Source organism: Haliaeetus leucocephalus, unplaced genomic scaffold (genome assembly GCF_000737465.1).
Source record: "Haliaeetus leucocephalus isolate CR32 unplaced genomic scaffold, Haliaeetus_leucocephalus-4.0 Scaffold231, whole genome shotgun sequence".
NCBI classification, from domain to species: domain Eukaryota; kingdom Metazoa; phylum Chordata; class Aves; order Accipitriformes; family Accipitridae; genus Haliaeetus; species Haliaeetus leucocephalus.
This window is the reverse complement of record NW_010972667.1, coordinates 308,385-320,632: the sequence shown is the minus strand read 5'-3', so window position 1 is coordinate 320,632 and position 12,248 is coordinate 308,385. Positions and strand designations below refer to the sequence as shown.

At 41.4% G+C, this 12,248-nt stretch overlaps 1 protein-coding gene across 4 annotated transcripts in view; it reads left to right on the top strand.

The window, feature by feature from the left end:
- Positions 1 to 97: 97 nt before the first annotated feature.
- CHD1 (chromodomain helicase DNA binding protein 1) overlaps positions 98 to 12,248 on the top strand; it is a 55,016-nt gene continuing 42,865 nt past the window's right edge. Inside the window, exons 1-2 of one of the 4 annotated variants that reach the window (XM_010567959.1) lie at positions 98 to 487; positions 2,416 to 2,620. In XM_010567959.1, coding sequence (XP_010566261.1) covers positions 2,568 to 2,620 — 53 coding nt within the window. In that variant the 5' untranslated portion in view covers positions 98 to 487; positions 2,416 to 2,567. Of the gene's footprint in view, positions 488 to 579; positions 630 to 1,406; positions 1,493 to 2,415; positions 2,621 to 12,248 lie in introns of those variants that run through there. The other 3 variants (XM_010567962.1, XM_010567961.1, XM_010567960.1) reach the window with 3 other exon arrangements.

Genomic DNA, 12,248 nt, shown 5'->3' with positions numbered 1-12,248 from the left:
CCGCCGGCGCCCGGCGTGGCGAGCGACCCATCCCGCCTCCGTCGCCCGCCCCTGAGCGGCCCGGCAGCGCTGCCCCTCGCCTCCGGCCGTGGCTCCTCCTCCTCCTGCCGGTCGGTCCCAGGGCGCAGGGCTGACATCACGCCCGGGGTTTCCATCCGACCGAGGGAGGGGGAGCTTGAGCGGAGCGGCAGCGTGATGGCGGCGGTCGGGAGGACTTAAAAAGCGGTGGCGGAGCAGAGCGGCGCAGCGCCTATCCTGGTTCTCCCTGCGCTCCTGCCTGCCCAGTTCGGGGCCCCATTGTTCGAGCCGCAGAGGGAGGCCACCGCACGGGGCTGCGAGGAGCCGGTGGCCAGCGGAGCGGCGGCCCAGGCCCCGCCGCGGGAGCAGCCCCCGACCCTGGGCTGCGGCACGAACCTCCCCGTGGGGCGTAGCGCAGTCTCGGGCCGGGGCGGCCCTGGGAAGGCCTGGCCGGGCCGGGCGCACGCAGGTAGGCAGAGGCCCGCCATGGCTCCTCTCCCTTTCGCCGGCCGGGAGTTGTGCGGCTTCCGACGATGGAAGCGGGAGGGACGGGCGGTGCTGAGGAGAGGGGGCCTGGGGCCCGCTGTCGGCCGGGAGAGGCTGGATGCCCGGTGAGGGGCTGGGTTCTTGGGCCCGCTCGCTGTTTTCCGCGGAGGGGGGGGAGCTGCGAGGGCCGAGGCGGGCAGCCGGGATCGAGCCGCTCTCGCTGGCTCCTGCGGGGGGAGCCAGTGTCGAGCCGCCCGGGAGGCAGGAGAGCGGCCGTGGCTCTCCTCTGGCCATGGGGGGCGCCGGGAGAAGCGAGCATGGAGGACGGCAGCGGTCTTGGAGTCGCTGCCAGGGTGCCTTGGCCGGGAGCGGCGCCTGTGCAGGCCGCACCGCTAGCGGAGAGCCGTCTCCGGGGGCGGGAGGCAGCCCTGGCCCGGGCTCCCGCGGGAGCGCCCTGGGGGCGAGCAGAGGGACAGTGGCCGTGGGAGGCCGCGGGAGCGCGGTGCGGGAGGCTGGGGCTCGGGGGAAGACAGCCGCGGAGCAGGAAGCAGGCGGCAGGGAGAAAGTTTCGCCGCTGCTCCCGGTGTTTCCCGGCGTCCAGCGGGTGCCGGGCCCGGAGGCGAGGGGGTTTTGTCCGCGCGGGAGGGCAGGCTGCGGGGAGCCTGCTGCCGGGCGGCGCAGAGCGCGGCCGGGCCGCGGGGAGCCGCCCGGCTCGCCTCCGCCGCCACCGGGTCCCCGACCTTTCTTCGAGGCCTCTCCGACGTTGCAGGGCTCCTTTCTGTCACTTTCTCCTCCTTCATCGCCTTTGTTTGCTGGACGCAGTGGCCCGGGTGTCTGTTACGGTGCCTGAGCGCAGGACATTTCCTGCCTCGGGGGGAGGCTTCCCCACCACCACCCGATGAGCTCTGGCTGTTGGATATTATAGGAGAGCACCTCGGGGCAGGCAGCCAGCAGGCGAGCCCCTAATTGCTTTCACACCACTAAATCTGTAAGAGGCATTGCTCTTTATCTGATTTTAAGTGAGTTTATACTTATAGTCCATTTACCATGAGCCTAAACTTTCTCTAGCTGCATTGGATGCTGCAGTGAACTGATTTAAGGTGCTCTTGTATGTGAAATATTGATCTGTGGGATCTTGCTGGTTTGATTTAGTGGAGACACTTGTTTTAAACAGGACAACTGCAGCTGGATGTTAGCAATACGTGTGTATCTGGAAATGTTTCCACTATGTTTTGTGCATGAAATACGCTAAGCAGATCTTAGCAGAACATTAATATCAATGGTTTTCATCTGTGTGTTCAGGTAGGCAGTTTTTCTTTAAAATTTAGATCTACTTTGTCCTGAAGTCAGTACTATGGCACAGATTAAGCCACAAGGTATAGTGCAGACATGCAGTAAACTGTTCTTCTCACCCTGTGATGCTAAAGAGAATGTAATTTCCGTAGCATTTCCTATTCTGCAGCTAGTTGTTCAGCAGAAATTGCCACCTTTATAGCACCATCAGTGAAAAGTTACATTAAGAAGCATAATGTCCTGTATGCTGGCACACAACTGCAGCCAAACAAAAAGCTAGACAGGTCTTTCCTTTCATGTGCTTTGTGTATTTCATTTAGTTCTTTCAATTTTTTTAAGTGTAACTAATAAAAAGACCACTTATTCTCTTGAGAAGAATGTTTTCTGGCTTTCACAAACATCAGGAAAGATTTTAATATTTTTTTTCACACAAGAAAACAGTGATAAAATGATCAACCATGGACAGGTAACACACAAAAAGTTATTTTTTCAGTTAAAAACATGACATCAAACATGATGCCCCCTTTCAGTGTTAGCAAAAATAACTTGGTCTTTCACTGTCTTTTTAGTTGCAAACAAGTTATCAAATTGTGTCAACGTTTTCCTTTACTATTTTAGGTATTTGGGGAGAAATCTTGAATACCTGCAGAGAACACTAGAGCAACGACATCAGCTGGAAAACATACAGAGTATCAAGAAGTGGATTCTTGATATCCACCTTGTAATCTGAGTGGACTTCTATTTATCTTTTCAACTTCTTAATATTTACAATGAATGGGCACAGTGATGAAGACAGCATAAGAAACAGTAGTGGAGAGTCAAGGTAAGCACTTGCTCATTTCAGTTATCCTTGGCTATGTATTCTCCTACATTTTGTTTACTAAAACTGATTTATATTTGAACTTGGTGCCAAAGCTTCCTAGTTAGCAAGCAGACCATAGTAAGGAGGACTGGATGTGCTTTCTTACAGGTGCTTTATCTCTTTGTTATGTTCACATTGCTTCAGCTGAGAATTATAATGGTCTTGTATATACCTTACGTAATAAAGCTTAAATTGTATTAAAACTGCATCAGCATCCAACTGGATAGCATTACTCTTTTGAGGAAGAAAAATTCCTGAAGTGTCAAAAGCTGAAACATTGGATTAGAATGTTAAGATAAAGCTACTGTCTATAAAGTGCAAGGCACACATGCATAGTATGTGTTGTATAAAACCCTAACTAGGCTATCTCTAAAAATGGAGCAGTGGGCTGTTCATTTTAGTTTTTGATACAGAGTACTTCATGATTCTTCCTTCTTTAGAGCTGTTAGAGCAGCATAACTGAAAGTGTTAACTTTGTTTGCTGAAGTTAAAGTACAATTTTCTGGCTAGTTTTTAATTAAAAAAAAAAAAAATCAGCCTTCTAATGCTAAATGCTAGTCTTCTAGCATATGTAGAGTGTTCATGTGTTTGGAAGAACCTGATTAGAACTTCCCTGCATCCATGCAGGATGACAACCAGTTTGTAGGGGTGGAATTAAGTTCTCTTTCTAGAACAGTGCTAAGTTCAAAAAGTCCCTCCTGCACTAGAAAGTTTGGATTTCTAAAAGTGGAAGTATGAAGAATGCTGAAGGTTTAAGAAGTCAAAGTACACTTGCAAATAAAAAGTGGTTTTAGACTTCTCTTCTAAGGGGTGGTTATGACCATGCTGTTAGTCCACCCATCTGTCTTTCTACCACTCTTTCTGATCATAGCCTGTTGAATCAGTTAGCTGATTCTTTCAGTCAGAGGGTCATAAAGAAAACCATGTTCTGCATATTTCATGGAAACTTCCAGTTGGGTCAAGAGAGATCTAAATTATTGCCTCAAGTGAAGAAATGCAGGAAGAACATAACTGCCAGCAGATCATTCAGTATGAGCTGGCCATTAAGCTTGCATGTAGCACAGTGTATGATGGAGTGGGAGGAGGGGGAAGAGAGAAGTGTTTAGGTGACTTGAGGTGCAAATCACACGGAAATCTATGAACAGTAAAACTAAAGCAACTTTAATAACTGTGTTTTTATGTCAAGCTTCCTGTTATACAAGGGAGTGTCCCGGAAAGACAGTAAACTTTCAATCCTGTGAATAATTTGTAAGCTCTAATACATAATATTTTTTCAAGATTTCTGCTTCCAATAAGTTTGATACTGTTCTGGTTAGCAAACAAATTTGGAGTTTCTTCTAGTGAGGGGCAAAACATTCCTGGTTACTTAAAAAAAACCAAAACAAAACAACAAACCAGTGACTAGTCTGATTTGGTGTGTGAATTTTCTTACTACTTGAAACAAGCCACCTTGCTTAAGATATGTGGGAAAACTACGTTCTGTCAAACTGTGACTGCCCCAAAATACCAGTATAGCAAAGTTATTTAAAAGCTGTATCAATTCATAAGACTAAACCAGCTAAACATCATCAACCTCCCAGAAACTGCATTAAAAGTACATATCAGGAGGATGCTTAGTACTCAAAACTTGATACTTGCCTGTGAAGTGAAACTTTGTTCTTCATCTTAAATGTCCTGCTGAGCACATCTTAAAGCTTTAACAAATTTTAAAATGCTAAAACCTTTTTTCCTAGGCTTGCATCAGTCATTAACCCCATAGCCTAATTCACAGGCAGGTCTTGGAAAGCTTATTTTCATGTTTGCCATCTATTATCAGGAAACTGGTTTTGTAAATTAAAGGTGAAAGCTTTCTATTTTAAAGGATGGAACTCTCTTCCTGTTGAGCCTAGTTCAATTATTAAAATAATTATTTCAAAAGGAGTGTGAAAATTATGGAATATCTTTATATAACTCTAGATGGATTTTACTTGGAGGGGAGTTGCCTTAGCAAGCTGCAACTGCAGACAGGTAGCTAACTGTAACTTGGGAAGTGTTGCTGTACAGAATTCCACAGATTGGAAGTGGAGATCAGTAGCAAAATATGAGTGGTCCCATTCTATTCAGAATGCTAGGGAGGGAAGTGGAACAAGTGAGGAAAGCAATTGAGAATTGCTGCTGGGAGTAAATTGGAAAGAAGATCAAACTCTACAGAACTGGTAGAAAAGAAGAAGAGATTAAGATTAATGTAGTGATAATCTAAACAGCAACACTGATGATGACTACAAGAGGTCTTTGAAAATTTGTGTCACTTTACAAGTGCAGTAAAGCCATTCACTTCCCTTTGATGTCTGGTGTAATCTTCCATGGCTGTCATACTGGAGTGACAGTCTTGATAACAATTAAATATAGGCTGATGTAGGGGTGCTGCCATCATTACTTTAAAAAGTTAAGAGAAGCAGTGGATCAGGACTGGATTTACAAAAATACACAGGCCTCATGGATACTGCATTGTATTGTTTTATGGTAACACCATGACTTGCAAAAGTTGTGGAAAGCCTGTACTATCCTCAACAGTAGGAGGACTGGAGAAGGGATTGATTGTAAACCTTTGATTTTACGCACTGGTCAGCATTGTGGTAAGGAATCGTAGCTGTCCTTACTCCTGTGACTATCTGCGAAGGTGAATTATTTCTGAAGTGTGTGAAAGGAATTGCCAATTTGCCATGCTCCCACACTCCTTTCCAGTGTTGCATCTGTCCAGTAGATGAGCAGAAAACTTTCCTGTGCTGCAGGTGTTGAGCCTGAAGTTCTGTTTTGCTACAGGTGGAAAAGTGAGTCTCTTGTATTTTCACGGTTGAATAACTGGCTGCGTTGTTTGGACTTTCCTTGCCTATTTCAGCAACCTCTGAAGCTATAAATCAGTACTAGAACCAAGCATGATGGAAATTGTAGACTAGCATAAACGTTATTATCTAATCTTTTTGCTTGATATTGTGATTTCTGTGTAATAATTACAGTAGAGTCTAATCTCCAGCTTCTTGTTTATTTGAAATCACTACTCTGGAATATTTTTAAGTAGCTGAAGGTAAAATACTACAGATACTGTTCACCTGGACAGCAAGTGAGTGTAGACACAACTTTATAACTACTCTGAGAAGCTGACTCTTAAGTCAAGCAAAGCATCTTTGTGTAGTGTTCTTGAAAGCATTCTGTTGCAAACTTGAATATGAATAAATACATTCTGGTTAGATAGTTATAAGAAAGCTTAATCAGCAAGAGCAGTTTTACTTGTACTGCAAGGTGAGCTCCAGGTAAAACAGGGACTGCAGAAGTGAAACATTGGTGCTAATTGAATAACAATCTGATTTTCCCATCTCTTTGCTCTTCTGATGTTTCCTGCAGAGCAAGGTATGGAGGGCTTGAGCTAGCCTTCCTTCTCTGTAGGTAAAAAGGGATGTGCTGAGTGCAGCTTAACTGGACAGTAGCTGACTGGAATGTATTGTGCTCCTGTTTTTGCAGGAGGCAGAAAACAGCTGCTTACATGTCATGGTTTAACCCCAGCCAGCAACTAAGCACCACGCAGCTGCTCACTCACTTCCCCCCCTCACTTCTTTGTGTAACCTAACTGGCTGGCAAATACCTGTTCAACGTATTTTAGATTCAATTCCACCATTCTAAGAGTTTCAAAATTTTAGTTGATGTGAGCTTTTCTCATTCCTCAAGACAGAGTGAAGTTTTGTGATACAGGCAGTGTATACACCAGACCTATCCAGATGTGGCTCCTTGTGTTGTTGTTTTTATTAAATTCCATTTAATACTTTTTTGCTGGTGATCTACAAGGAGCTTCTGGTAGAGACATCATCGTGTTGCCCCTGGAACTGCATGTGCAAGGATGGTCACATTGCACAACAGAATAGTTAACCTTTGGGGAACCACTGATACTTCCTGCCTGTGAACGATTCCTGGAGCTTTTTTGTGCTCTTAAGATGTGTGACTTGTGGCTCTGAGATAAAGACTTGTAGTGTGGTTCATAGGGTCATAGAAGTTTGTTGATGATCAGTGTAGTTTTGATACCTTTGCTTTGGGGAAAGTTTATAGAAGTGGCAGGAAATCATAGTCTGCAGGAGTGGAAATATAATGCATCTCTTTGAGTTGTTAGCTCCTGTAAGGAAAATTCAATTGAGTTCATGTGCAATAGCTGAGGACAGGAAATAACACTTGGTAGCCTGAACTTCATACTCTTTTTTCCTTCTGCTTTCTACTGGCAGTGATAATGAAGATAAATCTTCCTTATGCATCTAAATCAAATTAAATAGTTAAGATTTCTTTAAAAATAAAACTGAAAAACACTTATATAGCATTTGCCTAAAGAAGCTTATTTGTGAACTTGCAATTTTAAGAGTTGGGCAGTTAGTGTCTCTTACTTCTGCACATTTTGAATGGGCTCTTCATATTCAAATGCTTGTCTTCCTTCAAATTCTGGTTTATTTTGAAAACAAACAAACAAAAAACCCAAACCAAACAATCCACTGTTATCTCAGACGCTTTTCAAAGACCCTGCAGAAAGTAAACTTTTTTTTTTGGTAGTGTGTTGAACTTTATTTTGCTCTAATTGTTACTCTCTTTCCTGCTGTTCTTAAAACCAAAGATTCTTAAGGTAGCTTAACCTAATGAATGCGCTTGAAATCAGTGGTGATAAATTATCTGCTCTTGAATCCATTGTTAACCTAGACCTTACACAGGAGTCCAAATGTTCAGTCAGTTCTTTTACAATGTGACTTGTGTAGCTTTCCATCTTATGATTTGTCTTCCTAGTGCCTTGTGTAAATGAGCAGACTTTGTTCCTCATTGTGTGATCCTGTCAGGGGCACCTTGTTTTAAGGGGTAGGCTAGTGAAGCAAAACTCAAGACTATTGAAAAGAACTAATGACTCTATAACAGGGTACTTGCTTTTTTCATCTGTTTCAGTGATCTGTCTTTTTAAGCCTGTCATCTCCCAAAAGCATTCTCCAGTTTGATTGCATAGGTATTTATTAATTATTTTTATTAATAGGTAGTTATTTGGCGGGTTGGAAAAAAAGGTAAAAACAAACATGAAAAATTATCTCCTTGAGTACTTTCATTAAGCTATATTGCTTTGCTGGCAAAATAGTTTGTAAATAAATATTGCATTTGGGCATAAATTCATCTTGAATATGTAGGAAGTATCCAGATACAGTGTTTATAAAAAAAGAACAGACAAATTACTTCAGTGCATCAAACTTCCTTACCAAATCAGATTTGATGTGTGCTGCTGTACAAATGCAACTACTTGACTCAAGGGCTAGGGCTGAGAGAGGTTTCTTGACTACATATCCTGGAAGGTGCTCTTTATAGACTTCACACCTCAGTTTGTCAACTTGCATGAAACTATACTTTTTCATGTAGAAATCCCATCCTGAGAACATGCTACTCATTTTTAGTATATACTGTGGCTTGCCTGCTACTGCAGGTTATTATTGACAGCTAACTTTATCATCATTGCTGTGGATTGTTTGCATGACAGAGAAATAGTCTCGCTCCAACAGTACTGAAGAGATGATCATTATTGCTTTATCCATCATGTTTGTTTCTATTTCCATAGCCTTATGATGCCCCACTGTTTTGTACAGTCTTGGGTATTGCTGTCCTTGTTTAGTTTTGGGTTTTGGTTGGGGTGGGGGTTTTTTTTTGTTGGTTTGTTTTTTTGTTGGTTTCTTTTTTCAGTTGAACAAAGTACAGTGAATGTTATGTAAGGTTTCCTGTTCAGGAACACCTCTAAACAGATAATTCTGTTTTGATTTTACTGGGGGTTTTTTGGTTGCGTTTTTTTCTGTTTTTGAGTAAGTAGTATATATAATTTGCTTGGAGCCAGGGGAGAGAAGAAGGCTTATGTGATACATTTTTAGAAGAGGGACTTAAAAAGCAGGAGTTCCATTATGAGTAATGGAGTTAAGTGCCTACAAGAGCACAAGTGGTCTTCAACAGTTAATGTTAGCAAATATTGTATTTCTGTATACATTATATTAACAACACCTCTATTCTGTAGCTTAACTTGCTTTGCCCTGTTGTTTCCATCTACACTTTCTTATCTAGTTGTGGTGGTGTTTATAATTTCTGTTGGCATTTTGTTCCTTGGAAGCCCATTCATCAGTGAAAAAGGTAGGGGGAAAAAACAAGTTAGGCCTCAAAATAGAGTTGGTAAGCAGAGGACAGTGATACAAGTCTAGAGAAAAGGGAAGACATAATGTGGCATGGTGGAATAGGGTAAATTTGACAAACACAGGTGACTGAGAAAGAAGTGTTGGATGCTGACTGTTTCTCTGATTATGTTTAAGCTATGTATGACTTTTCTACTGGAAGAGTTGAACAAAGAAAGTAGGCTCCAGCTCTAGATTGTCCTGCAGAGAGACTGTCTTGACTGTATTCAGAAAGGGTAAGGGAGAAACAGGAGGATCCTAATTTATGCTATCTACCTGAAAATATTGGAGATTTTCTCTTTACTTTTCAGTATTAATCAGGCTTTTTTGGAAGAAGGAGAAAAGAGGATACAGATGCACAGGCAAAAGGCTGGTTAAGTTGTACCTAAACCATCTGTCTTACTCTACCCCAGGTGTCCACAGCATGGTGGGTACGCCTTTTGTTGAACTGTTTCCAGTAAAAGCATCTTAAGCAAAGGCAATGACCCTGGCCTGTACGGGAAGAGAAAGTGGCAAGAAATAATGCACTTTGCCGTACATTTTCTATAAGGGGAATTCTGAAGAGCGGGGGATCAGAATTGCTGTTCCTGAGATAATACTCACGTAACAGCATTAGACAGCAGGTGACAGGTAATTTTGACAGTATTCCAATCCTTGGTTGAGAAATATTTAATGTTCCTTGCATCCTACCCCTAGAGATACGATACCAGAATCTTGGTAATTAGTAGTGCCAGTTCAGGTGATTAATTTTGTGGAGGTTAGTGGTGCTACTTTGCATTAATGGGCATTACTCATTGCAAGAAAAGTTAGTCAAATTATGGACTGTAGCTAGACTACATCAGATAATACTTAAAGCTCTTTAGCTAGAGAAGGAATTGCTTATAGACTATGCCTCAAAAAATGAGGGGAAAATTGAAGAACTCCATAGGCAAAGGTCAAAAAGAAGGTGACCAAGGGTCTTATGATTACTTCACAACTGTTATCTCCCTGAATTTATGTTTTAACATATTTATTACAGAACTTAGGTTCTGTTTCTTTAATGCGGATTACCTGTCTTGCTATCAAATGGGGCTTTGTCTTTAATGCAGCAACTGTTTTAAAAGTCAAATTTTAATACAGTGTGAAGTGCTCTCACTTACCATTTTGTTTGCAATGGTAGCTTCCGTTGATTATTTATAGAAAATATACATGTTTTCTTCTTAGATTCTACCTCCTTTTCCACTTCAAGGAATATTAAACCATTTCTGGAATTCTGCTGATACAATTTGTTAAAATAAGAGATTGCTTGTCTTCAAGCTCTGAAAAACTTGTAGACCTCTCGAGCTGATTATGATTGGTTTTGCCTTCTTATAGCTGGCTATTAGGGTATCCATTTCAGCAGATCAAGAAAATGTCATCTGAGCTACTAGAAATCTGTATGAAACTTCTGTATCCTGTATGTCTTTTCCTATGAACTTCAAAAACTCAAATAGTTACATTTTAAAAACTCTGGCAAACAAGCTGTCTAAATTTCCAGTGATGCTGGTAGACACCACAGTGTAATAGGAGTTCTGCATGCTGTTGCCCTTTTTCTTAGTCACGTCAGCAATGCCATACTCCATGGGAAGGGGAGAAGGTATTACACCATGTAGCAGTTTAAGCACTTGGAAAAAAGACTTGCAGTATGTCATGATGCAGTGTGGAATGTTTGTGTCCTAAAATTGAAAACTACCAAAAAATCCTTTTTCATTTCAAATCTTTTTTTTTTTTTTTCCCTAAATTCTGTATTGATTTCCACTATTTTATACCTCAGTTTCAGGACAGCAGTCTTAAGAAATACTGCCTGTTCACTCCTGCTTGTTTGTTCCACTTCTTCATCAGTCCTTTAGAATGTTTATGAAAACAGAGGCTAATAAAAAGCTGAATCTGTTCCTTCTATGAGTAGTACTGACACCACGGGGGGGGATTGAAGAGGGCAGCAATAACAATGTCAGAAAAAGTTATTCTTGTAGAACCCTCACCAGCAGGTGAATATACTGGTGAGGACTGAAAAGTGTTTTGAAAGTAACTCATACTACTGCTCGTACCATTATCCGAATTGTGTGAAAATTGCTGAAACTCAGAGCAAAGGTAGGAGCAGTTAAAGGGAAACTTCTAAGTTCCTTGTTCCTGAGTTTCCCCTTGAGATGGCAGATGTAAATTTTCCTGAATGCATGTGCGCGTGTAAATGTGTGTACCTTTTCTTAAATAATTCCATCTTTACTCTTAGGGTTAGCATCTAGTATATTAGGACTTAATCTGAATTACTGCTCATGTGGAAGAGGGTTGTAGGTAGTCCCATGAAAAAGATTAGATTTATGTTCATTTTTAATAGCCAAGGCTTGCTTAATGTGTCTGGGTTAGAGAGAAGGATTCTCTCCATTACTATTTTTTTTTATCCCTTAGTGCAGTGGTCTCCAAATTTTTTGTTTGCACACTCCTACCAATAAAAAAATATTTGAGCATGCAGCTCCAATGTATGTGTATGTCACTTATAAATTATATACATGTACTGCTGTACTAATAGCTACATTATAATACATGCACAAAAAAAAGAAATTTTCAAAGGATGACATAAAGATTAAATAATATTTGAAAATATTTTACTTTGTTAATGGCAAAACGCCCCTTTTCACTCACTAAAATTATAAATATATTTATTAAAATCTTGGTTCAATGCTTTGTGATATGGTAGTTTGAAGGTATGGTTCTAAATTCAGTTAATTTTGGTTCTTGGTTTTAATGGCTGGCATAGCTGAAAAACATAACTTGCAAAGATACACAGAACCAAATGGAAGAAGTGCATTGTTAACTGTGCTTACTAAATCATGATACTAATTTTTTCAATCCCATCAACTAATTATGCAAAGGTTTTTCTTAAAATTTGGCTTAAAAGTTGGTAAATTTTCATCTGCCCTAGTGTCAGTAATTTCTTGCAAATTAATCAGAAGGGGTTGCAGTTTCATGTTTTCAACAAATGGGTTCAAAACCCAGTAAAGCTTTTTGGAAGTTTTTTTTAAACAGGTTAGAAATTTCTATCTCCAACTTTTTAAGTGTATAGATATAAAAGCTTTTACAGGTGACACGCATTGTTTTGGGCAATAAAATCACATAATGATTGAAACCTTTCCAAACATCTGTTTTCAAAATGCTCTCTCCATAGTGTAAGTTTCTTTTGGAAAGCAGTTGCTTTCTCATTGTTAAAATGTCACCTTCACCTGGAAGGGGTACACTAAGTGTGCTTGGTTTTTTTGTTGGCTTTTTTTTGTTGTTGGTTTGGGGGGTGTGTGTTTGGTTTTTGTTTTTCTTGTTGTTGGGTTTTTTTTTTATTTGGGGGGGGGTTGGGGGAGTTTGTGTGTTTTTGGGGGTTTGGG